The sequence below is a fragment of the Acipenser ruthenus genome, unplaced genomic scaffold, assembly GCF_902713425.1.
Source record: "Acipenser ruthenus unplaced genomic scaffold, fAciRut3.2 maternal haplotype, whole genome shotgun sequence".
In the NCBI taxonomy this organism is placed as follows: Eukaryota; Metazoa; Chordata; class Actinopteri; order Acipenseriformes; family Acipenseridae; genus Acipenser; species Acipenser ruthenus.
Genome location: NW_026708333.1, coordinates 52,928 through 69,290, shown reverse-complemented (window position 1 = coordinate 69,290; position 16,363 = coordinate 52,928). Strand labels below are relative to the sequence as shown.

General features: G+C 42.4%; 2 protein-coding genes across 11 annotated transcripts in view; one reads left to right on the top strand and one right to left on the bottom strand.

Annotated features, from left to right (window-relative positions):
- The first annotated feature begins 2,393 nt into the window (after positions 1 to 2,393).
- Positions 2,394 to 7,060, top strand: LOC117967977 (tumor necrosis factor ligand superfamily member 12). Its single transcript, XM_059020874.1, has 6 exons — positions 2,394 to 2,964; positions 3,749 to 3,830; positions 4,293 to 4,343; positions 5,576 to 5,599; positions 6,205 to 6,332; positions 6,569 to 7,060. Exons 1-6 carry the CDS (start codon positions 2,794 to 2,796, stop codon positions 6,827 to 6,829), a joined length of 717 nt encoding a protein of 238 aa, XP_058876857.1. The 5' UTR covers positions 2,394 to 2,793; the 3' UTR covers positions 6,830 to 7,060.
- Positions 7,061 to 11,094: 4,034 nt separating this feature from the next.
- The window catches only part of LOC117404551 (chromodomain-helicase-DNA-binding protein 3), a 40,643-nt gene continuing 35,374 nt past the window's right edge, over positions 11,095 to 16,363 (bottom strand). For 6 of the 10 annotated variants that reach the window (XM_059020868.1, XM_059020867.1, XM_059020866.1 and 3 more), the window contains one exon: positions 14,513 to 15,016. In XM_059020868.1, coding sequence (XP_058876851.1) covers positions 14,811 to 15,016 — 206 coding nt within the window. In that variant the 3' untranslated portion in view covers positions 14,513 to 14,810. Of the gene's footprint in view, positions 13,297 to 14,512; positions 15,017 to 16,363 lie in introns of those variants that run through there. The other 4 variants (XR_009324944.1, XM_059020872.1, XM_059020873.1 and 1 more) reach the window with 2 other exon arrangements.

Sequence of the window (16,363 nt, the reverse complement as noted above, 5' to 3'; positions counted from 1 at the left end):
TTTATGTGAATTAATGCTTGATTATCTCAAGAAACATTTTGCCAGCGCAAGCGCTGTGAAAGAGCTCGACGGGCTCCAGAAATGCTTCACTGCCCACTTGTGACGTCAGTTTCCTATCCTCCTTTATACAGTCCTGGGGTCCAACTCGGCACAAAACAAAACAAACAAAAAAAAAACTCAGAAAAGATCATTGCTTAAATTTCTGGAACGCCCGCATTTTTAAAAATACCCGTATATTGAGGAAATAACATACTGAGAGCGCCATCTGTCGGTTCTTTGTTAGAATTGCTGCAAGTGCCCTGCTGACGTCTATATATATATATATATATATATATATATATATATATATATATATATATATATATATATATCTATATACTAGAATGGTCTTGTCTATTGTCACATTCTTATTTGTTCGTGAGATTTTTGTCCACTGTTGAAAATTTTCTATTTTAAGATCATTTTCCAACTTTACAGGTCATGGCTTTAAAAACAAGCGGCCCTGCGTGTGATCTTTTTGTTTTCTCTCTGATAACCTTCTGTAAATTTGCCCAGTTTATTACCTCTGTCAATGCAGATACATTTCCTGCCATAATAATAATAATAATAATAATAATAATATAATAATAATAATAATAATAATAATAATAATAATAATAATAATAATAATAATTACAAAAAAATGTATTAGCAATCAGTTTGCAAACTTTTTTTTAAATTTTTTTAACAAGCGCACAATTGAAACGGATTTTCTCTGACGTCGTCAAACCAGCGTTCCCATTCCCAGCGTTCCCACTCCCAGCTCCAGGCGGTGACGTCACGCCAGCGCTTGAAAGCGCAGTGTTAGTTTCCAGCCTCCATAGTATAAGCCGGGCCGCTGGCTTTCTGCCGCTGGTCTGCTGTGGGAGTGAGTGGCTTCAATTTCCTTCGCTGGGCAAAGGGTTAGGGACCGTGCACAATTTTCAAAACTAAGTTAAAAACGAAGCGGGAGCTTTTAAAAAATGTTACAATTTTTTTTTTACACTTTTACGGGTCTTTTGAAGAGTAAACTAGTGCGGGAGGGTTTGTTTAATTCGGCTGATTTAGTTCACGTGTTTTTATTATTATTATTTATTTTTTTTGTGTTGTTTGTACTTTGCGATTGCGATTTTTTTTTTGTATTGTTTTCCCCAGGACCTCCTTGTAAACGAGGCCTCGGTCTCGAAGGATATCCTCAAACAGATAAAATAACTAAATAAAGAAAATCCAGGAGCGGGATCGCGCATTTATTTCATTTATAGGAAAGTGTGCGCTACATAGTGCATGTCTTTTTTAAAATCACTCAGGTGTCTTTGCACCTTGCACCGTTGTAAACCATTTCCCACCGAGATTCTTCTTCTTCTTCTTCTTCTTCTTCTTCTTCTTCTTCTTCTTCTTCTTATTATTATTATTATTATTATTATTACTGAGTCAGACGCTTTGAACCTCCTGGTAGGAAGCTCTTTTCTTTAAGCGAGCCTCTCAAGTCTCCAGACACAAAGCAGACATTAACCTCCATGACATCTGGACAGGCAGATATATTTTCCTTGGCCTCTTTGCTTCGGGAGTGGCGCAGCAAAGCATTTAAACTCCAGCCATGCGGACTGCGTTAAAAAACATCAACTAAACCTCTCATGAAAACCCACTCGCTGCTGCTGCTTCGGTTTCCATTTTGTAACTTCACAGACCCATTATTATTATTATTATTATTATTATTATTATTATTATTATTATTATTATTATTATTATTATTATTATTAGTTTATTTAGCACATGCCTTTATCCAAGGCAACTTACAGAGACTCGGGTGTGTGAACTATGCATCAGCTGCAGAGTCACTTACAACTACGTCTCACCCGAAAGACGGAGCACAAGGAGGTGAAGTGACTTGCTCAGGGTCACACAATGAGTCAGTGGCTGAGGTGGGATTTGAACCGAGGACCTCCTGGTTACAAGCCCTTTTCTTTAACCACTGGACCACACAGCCTCCTTATTATTATTATTATTATTATTATTATTATTATTATTATTATTATTATTATTATTATTATTATTATTATTATTATTTATTTCTTAGCAGACGCCCTTATCCAGGGCGACTTACAATTGTTACAAGATATCACATTATTTTTACATACAATTCTCCATTTATACAGTTGGGTTTTTACTGGAGCAATCTAGGTAAAGTACCTTGCTCAAGGGTACAGCAGCAGTGTCCCCCACCTGGGATTGAACCCACGACCCTCCGGTCAAGAGTCCAGAGCCCTAACCACTACTCCACACTGCTGCCTTATAGTACCAGCAAAAATCTTACAGGTAGTAACATCTGCCTTTTGATTGATTGATTTTTTTTTTTTTACCAGTGTCGATGCTGCCAATTCCTGTTTTTGCTGGAGCCCCTGGGTGTGACGCGTGATCTCTGTGGTTTCCTATCTAAGCGCTACGCGACCAGCCAGCGCTTCGCTCGGCGTTGTCGCTCGAGTTATCTTGCAGGAGCTGCAACAGCAAACCTAATGCAGACAGAAGGAGATGCGTCGGAGATGTGAAGCGCTCTGATTGTGCGTGTGCTAGATTGTTTCCAGAAGAAGTTTAACTTTGTTTAGTTTTGCAGGAGAGGGAGAGAGAGAGAGAGAAAGAGAGAGAGAGAGAGAGAGAGAGAGAGAGAGAGAGACGCACACCCACACGCACGGACACATAAGCACTGAACTGGAAAGAAAAGACAAGAAAGTAGAAAATAAAAAATAAAGTCGGAGATGTTAAGGAACCACAAGCAAAATGCAAAGGTTTCTCCCGAAGAAAAAGCTCCGCCGGTCCGGCATATGGAGTCTGCTGGCTCTCCTCGCCCTGTCAGTCGCTGTGGTTAGCCTCGTTTTCACGGCGCTCTCTTGGGGTCACACGCGCAGCCTGTCGCACTCTCTCCAGACCTTGCAAGACCGACTGGTGCAGGTAACTATACCATAACAAATAAATCGTGCAAACTGTGCTTGCTGTTATATAATTTGCAAACGCCCTTTTATTTATTTATTTATTTATTTATTTATTTTGTAACGCCGCTGGACACTGTAACGTCACCCCCTCGATGTGAATGTTTTGGCTCCGCGCTGTGGAATGCGTCGGACTTCGCTCGCTGTCACAGAAGAGCAGGCATCCGGAGCCGGAATTTAAAAGGAATGCAAATTATTGGCACCGGAGCTTGAAACAAGACTGACCGGTCTTGTTAAAGTGAAAAAAAAACCAAAAACAAACATTGCATGTTATTCGAGTCTTTAGAGGGAATGTTACAGATTCAAACCGGTTTGGTTTGATCACATGATGTTTCAATAAAATATCTAAACTAGGTTTTGCATCACCTAGAATTCTAGGATTGAGAGGTAATTACAAAAAAAAAAAACTACATGCACATCATTTAAATATTTAACATCTTGTCGTCAAAGAACCTACAAAATGATCTCGCCAAAAAAAAAAAGTCTACCGGATAGCCGTACAGTAGTATTTCATGTCAGATTTCGACATGTCACTTTTTTTTAAAAAAAAATTGTCAGTTTGTCGTTCTATGGGGGAAACTACCAAGCGGTGTGTCATTCAATATGTCAACGTAACATTATTCCGCAGGTTTCATTCGACTTTACGAAGCAGAGTTAGTTCTAGGGCGATGCAAACCTTCTGTCCACAGCTGCACAGAGTGCGTGGGTCTGCAGGTGCTTTCAAAACCCCGCCTCTGTCTCTGCAGGTGGATTTGCAGCGAGAGGCGACGGTGCAGCTGCTGATGGAGCAGCAGGACCTGCAGCAAAAGAGAGCCAAGAGAGCCGCAGGTACTCAGAGAGGGGGAGGGGGGAGGGGGAGGGGGGGGGGGGGGGGGAACGGAGGGATTGGGAGTGTCTGAAAGAGACTGGGAGAGACTAGGAGAGATTGTGGGGGGACTGGGAGAGACGGGGCCACTGGGAGGGATGGGGAGAGACTAGGGAGGACTGAGGTGAACAGAGGGATTGGGAGAGACAGAGACTATGAGAGATTGGGGGACTGGGAGAGACTAGGACATATTGAGGGGGGACTGGGAGAGACAGGAGGGACAGGGGGACGGACTGAGGGGAACAGGGACAGACTAAAACCACTCTACAGTGCATATAATATAGAAAGTGCATGAATGCTGTCTGTCTCTCTCTCTTTCTCTCTCTCTGCCTCTCTCCCCTACACCTCCTATAGCACACTGAACTGACACAGTAGAGGCTTACCTGTCATGTTGTTTATGTTTGCGGGTTTGTTTCTCGGCGCAGGCTTGAAGAGGAACAGGAAGAGAAAGGCTGTGGTAGCCGCACACTTCGAGAGTGAGTAACGGAGAGGAGAGGCGCACACACACCAGCGCAGCGTACAGACTGCAAGAAACGCATTGCTGAGTCTGGACAGGAGCCTTTACCCAGCCTGGCCCATGAATGATGCTCTCTTATATTTATCAACATTATCCTTTTAAATTATCATTTTTTTTAATGTAAAAGTTTTCTATGATTATAACATCTATTTAACATTAAACGTATGCTTTACTGTACCTCTGCGCTTTACAATGCTTCCCTATGCTTTACCAGACCTCTCTGTGCTTTACAATGCTTCCCTATGCTTTACCAGACCTCTCTGTGCTTTACAATGCTTCCCTATGCTTTACCAGACCTCTCTGTGCTTTACAATGCTTCCCTATGCTTTACCAGACCTCTCTGTGCTTTACAATGCTTCCCTATGCTTTACCAGACCTCTCTGTGCTTTACAATGCTTCCCTATGCTTTACCACACCTCTCTGTGCTTTACAATGCTTCCCTATGCTTTACCAGACCTCTCTGTGCTTTACAATGCTTCCCTATGCTTTACCACACCTCTCTGCGCTTTACAATGCTTCCCTATGCTTTACCAGACCTCTCTGTGCTTTACAATGCTTCCCTATGCTTTACCAGACCTCTCTGTGCTTTACAATGCTTCCCTATGCTTTACCATACCTCTCTGTGCTTTACAATGCTTCCCTATGCTTTACCACACCTCTCTGTGCTTCACAATGCTTCCCTATGCTTTACCAGACCTCTCTGTGCTTTACAATGCTTCCCTATGCTTTATCAGACCTCTCTGTGCTTCACAATGCTTCCCTATGCTTTACCAGACCTCTCTGTGCTTTACAATGCTTCCCTATGCTTTACCAGACCTCTCTCTGCTTTACAATGCTTCCCTATGCGTTACCACACCTCTCTGTGCTTTACAATGCTTCCCTATGCTTTACCACACCTCTCTGTGCTTTACAATGCTTCCCTATGCTTTACCAGACCTCTCTGTGCTTTACAATGCTTCCCTATGCTTTACCATGCTTTCACTGTGCTTGATCACACTTCGCTGTGCTTTCACTGTGGGTCTGCTTGACTCCTGGCTAGCTGTTTGTGTTTGAAGGCGTGGATGTTGCTGCACATCTGCATGTTGTGTTTTGCAATAACTCTGTGTGGGTTTCACATTGGAATGGGGAACAGAGAGTGGTTTTATTGTGTTTTTATATTTTGGTTTTCAATGTATTTTCTTTCTTTTTCAGTAAAACCGGAGAACACAGCCGGAGGTGAGGACTTGCATTACACTGTGACATGTTTCTACGTTTTTTATTTTTGTTTTGTTTTGTTTTATTTTTGTTGCTACCACAGTTTAAGTAACGTACCTGTCGTTTTTTTTCTTTTCGTGGTTATAACATCCTGACAACTTTTTACACGGATAACTTACTATAATGAAAGTCTGTTTCAAAGCTCTTTTCGAAATGTCCGCTCTGGTGCACTGGGGGTTTGAGATCCGTCCTCTAAATCACTGCAGGAAGAGCGATTAAAAAAACAATACACAAGCGCTCCGGCTTTTCTGTTCGACAACGGGGGCGATAATCCTCTCGGTGCACAAGAGCTTTAAAAACAGATTTTTAAAGTGTTCAAAGCCGTCGGAACGTTAAATCATGAAAAGAAACCTGACAGGTAAGTTGTTTAAACGGTTGTAGCAACACGCGGGGTCCTTGTATCTTTTTTTCTGGTCGTAAAAGTCCCCCGGGTCACCTTTTAGAATTTTGAATGCTTGAATCAGATCGCCGCGTCGTCTTCTTTGCTCAAGACTGAATAGATTCAGTTCTTTTCAGCCTGTCTGCATACGACATGCCTTTTAAACTTGTTTCTTTGCCTATTGCAGCAGCTTCCAGTCACATCATCACAGGCTGGACTGAGGTGAATCTCAACACCAGCACTGCGGTGAAGTACAGTCCCAGCACAGGAAGGTTCACAGTGCTAACAGACGGCCTGTATTACCTGTACTGCAGGGTGAGCTTCTCTGAGTATTTATAAAGGGGGGGGGGGGGGGGAGGCGGGGAGGGGGTCACAGATACCAGGGGGCTTAGCCACTAATTTGCCTATTTTTACAAAACATTTTTTTTTAAATTTTCAGTGTTCTGGTTTAATTTCTCTCCCTCTCCCCTCTTACCCCCCCTTTCTCTCTCTCCCCTTCCCCTCTCCCCACCCCCCTCTCTCTCCCCCTCCCCATCTCCCTCTGTCTCCAGATTCATTTCATGGAGAGAGAAAGTGCTTACCTGAAGCTGCAGGTGTATCTGGGGACGGCCCCGCTGTTCAGCTGTCTGCAGAGCTACGGGACGACCCCGTCCTCCTCACCGTCCACCAAGCTTGGAGACTTCTACTCCTGCCACGTGTCGGGGCTGGTCAGGCTGACCGCCGCGGAGCAGCTGACCGTCCAGACCTTCGGAGGGACGAATCTCCGGCCCCGACAGGACCTCAACTACTTCGGCCTCTTCCAGGTCAAGTGACCCCAGGTGGAAAACGAAGGGATGTGCAGCCGGTCGGATATTTTTTTTTTTTTTTTTTTTTTTAAATAAACACCGCGCCTTCGATGAAAGACACTCTATCCAGTTTTGCAAACGCATATTGCAGGGTGCAATTCAAAAACTTTGACAAGATCGCTGAATGAGGGAGACAGGTGAGAGGGAGGCTGTAACTGAACTACGATAAAGCGTGATCACACGTCTTCAATCGGGACGGATTCATTTACCTTTTAATTATTATTATTATTAATTAGTCACTCAACACATACGACTTACAGAGACTAGGGGGTGAACTATGAATCATCAACAACTGCTGCAGAGCCACTTCCAATAGGACCTCGTTTGTTTTACGTCTCTTTCCTCTACCCAGCAATGCTGAACCCCGATAGCTGCTCTCCAGGATGTTACGCACCCCAGATCCGCCGTGCCAGTCGAACACGCTTGGGATGAACTTGAACCTCGTCAGGATTCTCCGCCTCTACCTCTCTCTGCTGGTTGAATTATCAATGAATGCCCCCTTCACACAGACTCCTCCCGGCAGCTTGTGAAGTCTGCGGTCAGGGCAAACAGAGACCCCAATATTAGGGACAGGTCCTAATAAAGTGTCCAGTCTGTGGGAATGGACTGCTCACAGAACGGGACTGCTTACTCTTCTCTGCACAGTTTCCTTAACTGTATGACAGTCGGAGGACACTGGCTTTCCAGCAGGCAAACTTCCTTGAGTGATCTTATATAACTGGATTTATTTTTGATTATAATGGAAACATATTGCCAAAGTCTGTGTGTCTATATATAAAAACACACACACACACACACACAAAACCTATACTTAAAACTCACTATTTTATTACTACAGTCGTCTCCGGCTCAGACAACACCCCTCGTGAAGCAAGCGAGGTGTTCTCTAAGACGGAGTTGACCACCAGACACAATATTAATGAATTAACAAATAAATAAATATTACTTGTCACAACGTACATGCATCAGCATATGATATGAATTGAATAAGAAAGTAAGAGAAAAGCAACAGGCAAGTGCATGTTAATATTAATAATAATAATAATAATAATAATAATAATAATAATAATAATAATAATAGACAAACTAACGTTAATAAACTAGCTGAACACAGCACCCCCTACAGACGTTACAAATTGCAACAGCAGCTCTTGATGAATTATGAATACCTGCACAGGAGCAATATACAAGACAGGCACACACCTGTTCCTCAGTGCTAGGTGCCTGCCTGCCACAGACTTGTAACAAAGGCTGGATCAGCCAATCTTTACATCAGTAACCACCAGCGCCATCTAGTGCACAGCCAGTGTATTGGCAGCTCACTAGCGCTGGCTCGTGCTTCCAAAGACTCTTTGGTTGATCTAGCCTGTGTTACAGGCAGACACTTTGAACCAAAGAGCAGCTCCTAAACCCATAATCATAGCAAGACAGGCTCATCAAAACAGTAGCTTTGGAGTAACTGCAGTAAGAATCCCTCGCAGAAACATTTAAAAGAGACAGGTACTTTTTTTTTTTTTTTTTGTAATGTAATTTGAAAAGACTTTATTTTTTAATGTATGTTTTTTAAAAAAATGTTTTATTTTGTATAAACGTTGTATAAAAAGCAGCGCCTGTTCACGCGCTGAGATCGCCGTTGTTCTCAGCCAGAGGTGTCAGACTCCAGTCCTCGACGGCCACGGGGGGGGGGGGGGGGCGTCTGGTTTTTCATTCCAACTTGAGCTCTCGATTAACCTTAATTTGAAGTGAATGATTTGATTCATGAATTAGACACGCTCGACACGTCTTTCCGGGACTCGGCATGTTTTACAGGTAGTGTACCTTGAACCTCGAAATCAAGTTTTGGAAATCAACCGTAAAAGAACTTGGAACGTCCCAAATAAACAAATAATGAGATCTATGAAGTTAATAGGAGGCTGAGTGGTCCAGTGGTTAAAGAAAAGGGCTTGTAACCAGAAGGTTCCCGGTTCAAATCCCACCTCAGCCAGACTCATTGTGTACTTAACCAAATTACTTAACCTCCTTGTGTTCCATCCTTCGGGTGAGACGTAATTGTAAGTGACTCTGCAGCTGATGCATAGTTCAGAACACCCTAGTCTAGGAGGCATGTTTTTACACAGAGAATTGTGAGGGTCTGGAACCAACTCCCCTGTTGTTGAAGCTGAAACCCTGGGATCCTTCAAGAAGCTGCTTGATGAGATTCTGGGATCAATAAGCTACTAACAACCAAACGAGCAAGATGGGATGAATGGGGCCTCCTCTCGTTTGCAAACTTTCTTATGTTCTTATGTCTCTGTAAGTCGCCTTGGATAAAGGCGTCTGCTAAATAAACAAATAATAATAATAATAATAATGGAGAGCTGGGGTCTGAATGAAACCCAGAAGACCCCGCGGCGGCCCTCCAGGACTGCAGCGTGACAGCCCGTGCTGCCCTGACCACTTCTGCTTCCCTCATGGTACTCACTCCAGTGCTGCAGTTTCACTTCCTTCTCCAGCTTCACAGGGCACTCACATTTTAGAGGGGGAGGAGGAGGGGGGAAGGGTAAACCAAGGTTGTTTACTTCCTTGGGTGAACTGTGAGCTTCCCTTTTTTTTAATATGCAATAATCAGCCTTCCTGTTATTTGTTTTTGTGGTTATTTTTAAAGTTCACAATCCCATGCATACTGAGCCCAGGGTTTGTCCTTTATAAAAGTGTCCTATATAATGAAAGCACAGTCAAGTGTAATAAAGCACAGTGAAAGCATGGTAAAGCATAGTGAAGCATTGTAAAGCACAGAGAGGTATGGTAAAGCATAGGGAAGCATTGTAAAGCACAGAGAGGTATGGTAAAGCATAGTGAAGCATTGTAAAGCACAGAGAGGTCTGGTAAAGCATAGGGAAGCATTGTAAAGCACAGAGAGGTGTGGTAAAGCATAGGGAAGCATTGTAAAGCACAGAGAGGTGTGGTAAAGCATAGGGGAGCATTGTAAAGCACAGCGCGGTATGGTAAAGCATAATTTTACTGTGGGAAACTTATATAAAGGTTAGTTTACCCTGTTTTTTAATACGCTTTACCAGACCTCTCTGTGCTTTACAATGCTTCCCTGTGCTTTACCAGACCTCTCTGTGCTTTACAATGCTTCCCTATGCTTTACCAGACCTCTCTGTGCTTTACAATGCTTCCCTATGCTTTACCAGACCTCTCTGTGCTTTACAATGCTTCCCTATGCTTTACCAGACCTCTCTGTGCTTTACAATGCTTCCCTATGCTTTACCAGACCTCTCTGTGCTTTACAATGCTTCCCTATGCTTTACCACACCTCTCTGTGCTTTACCAGACCTCTCTGTGCTTTACAATGCTTCCCTATGCTTTACCACACCTCTCTATGCTTTACCACACCTCTCTGTGCTTTACAATGCTTCCCTATGCTTTACCAGACCTCTCTGTGCTTTACAATGCTTCCCTATGCTTTACCAGACCTCTCTGTGCTTTACAATGTTTCCCTATGCTTTACCACACCTCTCTCTATTACCCTTGGCTGTGCTTTCACTATGGGGGAAACTTTTATAAGTGACAGTATATGCACGTATATTCTTACAGAGTACATAAGTCTGTGTAAATGTTTAATGCTATGTTTAAAATTCATTTCCGTGCCTGTAATAAAATCTCTATTAACATTCCTGCAGCAGCTCGTTTCAATTGGAGAAACAGAGAGAAAAAAAAGAAACCCCAGCAGGACAGAGGGTGACGAGATGTCTTTATTATGAACAGGTTGGTGGGCAGCAGTAGCGCTGTTGAACACACAGCATGTAGGAGTCGCTCGCCTGAACGAACTTTAACAGAGAGGGAGACGATCTTCATTCCACGTCTCACACCCACGAGAAGGACCAACGCAGGTACACACGCCAAAGACTGAACACAATCAAAACGCAGTACAAAAAAAATAAATAAATAACACCAACAAGAGCCTCAGAATTACATTTCAAACTCTCTTTTGGTTCTGACTTTTTTTTTTTCCCCACGAAGTTCGCAACCGTTCTTGTTGCAAACGACGTTTTTGAACCTCGCTGCTTTCTGTTGATCGACTGATCACCCGACCCGCTCCGTGGATTGATCGGTTAACCACGGCTGTTTGCTAGCGATATGAAATCGTTGCAGGTAATCACTTTTAGTTCTTTTAAGCTGTGCTGGCTTGCTTGCGTTTCCTTCAGCCAAATGCTGTGTCTAAAAGAAAATTATTTAAAAAAAATTAAAAAAAATACATCAAAAGTGTATCTACAGCTATGGCCAAAAGTTTTGCATCACCCTATATATACTGATTCTGCTTCATAAAGTCGAATGAAACCTGCTGAATAATGTTACCTTGTTAAAATATTGAATCACACACTGCTTTGTGGTTTTCCATACACTAAAAGAAAACAAAAACTGACAAAAATGGATTACAACATGATGTTAAAGATCAAAATTATGTTTAAATATATATATCTCAATCCTATAATTCTAGGTGACGCTACACTTTTGGCCACAGCTATGTATTACTATACTGCAGTGAACTGATCCGATTTTTTGGGATACTGTGAGCTTTCAAGTTGCAGACTAACAAAGGTACGTTACTGAGTGATATTTAGCTGAAGAGAAATGTATTTTCTTGCGCGGTATTTAATTTTAGTTAGCTGAAATAAAATATAGCTGTTGATTTTCTGATACAAAGAAATAGTAAGCACCAGCACCACCTAGTGTACAGCTAGTGTACTGCCGGCAAAAACAATGGGAAATTGTTTACAAAATGGGAGATCACTCGATACTTCTATTAGACACTGGCTGGTCTTGCCTGTGTTGCATGTATCTATGGCAGAGGAACAAGAATTGAACAAGAGCTGCTCCAAGCGTCAGTGAACACACCTTACCATGGACTTATAAAAACAAAAACATATATATAATAATTGAATAATCACAGTAACAACCACTCAGAATGACAGCCAACAACATAAAAAATGCAGTTAAAAAAAAAACAAAAAACCAGAAGATTTTATTTTAAGCTGTTTTCTCTTTAAAGGGATGACAGCCAAGCAAACCAGTGACACAGGAAATGACCTTAAATCCACATGGCTGTGTTTAGTCAAAAGTGCATTATAGTAAACTAAACAAGCAGCAAGAGAAAAACAGAAAAAACAGCCTAGATATCAGGGACAATGCTGCCAGGGCAAAAAAATACTCAATAATGCCGAATTTACAAATATGGAATAAATTCAATGACTAACGTTTCCACTAGAAGTCTTTCTCAGAGTCTTCAGTGTGAATTCAATGACTAACGTTTCCACTAGAAGTCTTTCTCAGTGTCTTCAGTGTAAATTCAATGGCTAACGTTTCCACTAGAAGTCTTTCTCAGTGTCTTCAGTGTAAATTCAATGACTAACGTTTCCACTAGAAGTCTTTCTCAGTGTCTTCAGTGTGAATTCAATGGCTAACGTTTCCACTAGAAGTCTTTCTCAGTGTAAATTCAGCAACAGACGTTCCCACTTTTTTCAATGTCTTCATTTGTTTCCAAAGTGGTATAAATTCACACTGAAGACGCTGAGAAAGACTTCTAATGGAAACGTTAGTCATTGAATTTACACTGAAGACACTGAGAAAGACTTCTAGTGGAAACGTTAGCCATTGAATTTACATTGAAGACACTGAGAGAGACTTCTAGTGGAAACGTTAGCCATTGAATTCACACTGAAGACGCTGAGAAAGACTTCTAGTGGAAACGTTAGCCATTGAATTTACACTGGAGACACTGAGAGACTTCTAGTGGAAACGTTAGCCATTGAATTTACACTGAAGACGCTGAGAAAGACTTCTAATGGAAACGTTAGTCACTGAATTCATTCCGTTTCTTTTAGTATTTCAGACTGTATTTTGAACACTATAGTGCTGGAATTGCACATTCATCTTACTATTTTTTTTTTTGGTTGAAGCTTCAACAAAATAAAACAATTAAAAACACTTAAAATATATAAAAGTGAATCACAAAACCGAAAGGTTATGAAACTTACAATAAAACAACAAATCACAGTGAGCACGAGAATCGGACCAGTAAGAGGTTCTTGACAGGGTGTCAGAAGCTTGGCTGGGTTGAACCCGGGCTTGTTATAGTACAGCATGACTAAGCCTTACCTGCTATCAGCGGCCACGGCAGCACTAAAAAAAAAACCTCTAAAAAATGGCTTTTATCAGCTGTGTCTGTCCTCAAAACACAATGCTGTCAGAATCGTTTCAATAAATGAGTTGCAATCTCTGGCGTGCTATTAAAGGGGTATATGTGCATTCTGGGAATATCCATGACTGATGTGCTGGGGGGCAGGGTCAGTCATCAATGCAGATCACCTCTCCACTGCTCCTCCCCTCCTTTCGTTCATTACTCTCCCCATCCCTCTCTTTTTTGACTGTCACCGGAGGCCCGTTCAACACTGGTGGGGGAGAGAGCGAGAGAGACAACAAGAAAATTGAAAAATGAATGAAAACACAGAAATATCAATTCAATACGTTTCCTCATAGTAAAAACACTGCAAAGTGTAATAAAGCACAGTGAAAGCAAAGGGAAGCATTGTAAAGCACAGAGAGGTCTGGTAAAGCATAGGGAAGCATTGTAAAGCACAGAGAGGTCTGGTAAAGCATAGGGAAGCATTGTAAAGCACAGAGAGGTGTGGTAAAGCATAGGGAAGCATTGTAAAGCACAGAGAGGTCTGGTAAAGCATAGGGAAGCATTGTAAAGCACAGAAAGGTCTGGTAAAGCATAGGGAAGCATTGTAAAGCACAGAGAGGTCTGGTAAAGCATATTAAAAGCAGGGTTAACTAACCGTTATGAGTTTCCCATGTTAAAAGTACAGCAAAGTGTAATAATGTCTACGCTGTGTTATGTTAAAGTGGTTAGATCTAACAAATCTAACATTCAACATCAGAAATCTTACATGTTGTGCAAAACTATACTGAAAAGCACTGCAAAGCTACATAGAAAAACACTGCAAAACTATATTGAAAACACTGCAAAACTATATTGAAAAGCATTGCAAAACTATATTGAAAACACTGCAAAACTATATTGAAAAACATTGCAAAACTACATATCAAGAAGCAGCACTCGGAATGAGGGGAGGGGACAGGAATCGATATCTTTTTTGGAAAACAAGATTTTATTTTACAATTCGATTTCAGAAGCAGTACAGCACAGTGATGCATAACCGTGCGTTCATTTTCTATTGTCAGGTGCCGACAGCACTGCAACAGCGGTGTGCTGGGAGAGGACCGGAGACCAGAACAGCCTCACAACAACATCCACACCTGAGCTGCCTTCCGCTCCACACTCCGGAGTAAGCAGCCGAGTTACACGTCCAAACAACCGTTAGCTCTTAACCGCCCCGACCGTACCGAATTCAGAAATACGAAGAAACAAAAAGAAACTTTAGAAACTCGAAGACAAAAAAAAATAAAAACAACGTTTCCGCTAGAAAAGTCTGCCGGTTCCTTTTGTCCCTTGTGAAGTCCGGCCCCCTCCCTGCCTCTGATTGGCTGTCCCTGTCGGTCTCTGTGCTCCGTTCTGGCTGAGATGGGATGGGATGAGGGGGGGGGTGGCGGGGGTTGGTTTGCGCCTCGTTGTGACTCCCTTGCAACTGGGATTGCTTCCACCCCGCCCCCCCCTCCCCACCAATCTGGGCTGGGGTGTGTGACCGGGTCTCCTTGTAGCTTCTTGCCATTCCCTGGGTTCCTTTGCTCACTCCTTCCTTGTTTGCTTGCGACGGCCAGTTGATTTTCTTTGCTCCCTCCCTAAGGGTTAATAATGATCTTGCCCTTGCGGCTCTGTCCGGCTTGTGACTCTGCAGCAGTGCTGTTTTCACACTTTGTCCTTGTGGCTCTCTGTGTGTGTGTGTGTGTGTGGGGGTGGGGAGTCAGGTTTGCCTGTGGTTCTGTCCCTCTCTCCCCCGGCTCAGGGCTTCTTCGGTCTGCCATTACGGGGCAGGTTCTCTACGGTGTTGCTGAGCCGGTACTTGACAATGATGCTGTGCACTGTGGACTTGGGCATCCTCAGCTCCAGCCCGATGGAGCCCTCCGACTTGCCGTCCTTCCACAGATCCACCACGCGCTGCCGCTGGAGGATGTCGTGCTCCTTGGTCTTCTGGCTGGCGCTGGCTTCTGTGGGTCAGATAAGTGACACTGTATACGGGCAAGGTCTAGGGCAGTGATCTCAGTGCTTCAGATTTAATCCTGGGTTTCTCTCGTACAGGGGGTATATACAGCCCCTGAAATATCACAGCTTTTTGTTTTTTTGTGTCACTTATTCTTGTCCCCACAGGAAAGACCAGTTTTGCAGTGTATTTTTATTTTTCAATATAGTTTTGCAGTGTTTTTCAATATAGTTTTGCAGTGTTTTTCTATGTAGCTTTGCAGTGTTTTTCAATATGGCTTTCCGATCATTTTTCAATATGGTTTTGCGATGCTTTTTCAATATGGTTTTGCAATGCTTTTTCAGTATGGTTTTGCAATGCTTTTCCACATAGTTTTGCAATGCATTTCAATACAACTTTGCCCAACATGTAAGATTTCTGATGTTAGATGTTATATTTGTTAGAGCTAACCACTTAAGAAATAACACAATGTTTACGTTCTACGCAGTTTTGCAGTGCTTTTTCAATGTAGTTTTGCAGTGCTTTTCCATGTAATGCTATTTCAAAGTAGTTTTGCAAATGCTTTTTGGATGTTAGAACTGTTAGGTCTAACCACTGTAAAATAACACAGTGTAGAACGTTTTAAATCTTAAAATTAAAACTCTTTTTCTTTCTTTCTTTCCAATCACCGGGGTTTGTTGGCAATGCAGACGGAGCTCGGGGTGGTTTGTGTAAGAAAGCTGTGTGGTTATTTGTTTCTCTTTTCTGAATTCCCAGTCTCCCGGTCGTCGCTGCCAGCTGGATTGCTCTCATCTATATTTAATCTTTTATATAAACAAGTGCTTAAAAAAAAACAAACAGATGGGACTGTTAAGGAAAAATGTGGCACTGAGTATTAAAGTTAACTGAGATAACAGAGCTCTCAAAACCACCGCTAATCATTTACAAGAGTTTACCATGTTATACTTGCAGTCATTTTGCAGTTGTCTCTTGCTTTCCCCATGGTTATACTATGCATTTATCATGCCATGTAATTTTAATATGCTTTACCAGACCTCTCTGTGCTTTGCAATGCTTCCCTATGCTTTACCACACCTCTCTGTGCTTTACAATGCTTCCCTATGCTTTACCAGACCTCTCTGTGCTTTACAATGCTTCCCTATGCTTTACCAGACCTCTCTGTGCTTTACAATGCTTCCCTGTGCTTCACCAGACCTCTCTGTGCTTTACAATGCTTCCCTGTGCTTCACCAGACCTCTCTGTGCTTTACAATGCTTCCCTGTGCTTCACCAGACCTCTCTGTGCTTTACAATGCTTCCCTATGCTTTACCACACCTCTCTGTGCTTTACAATGCTTCCCTATGCTTTACCACAC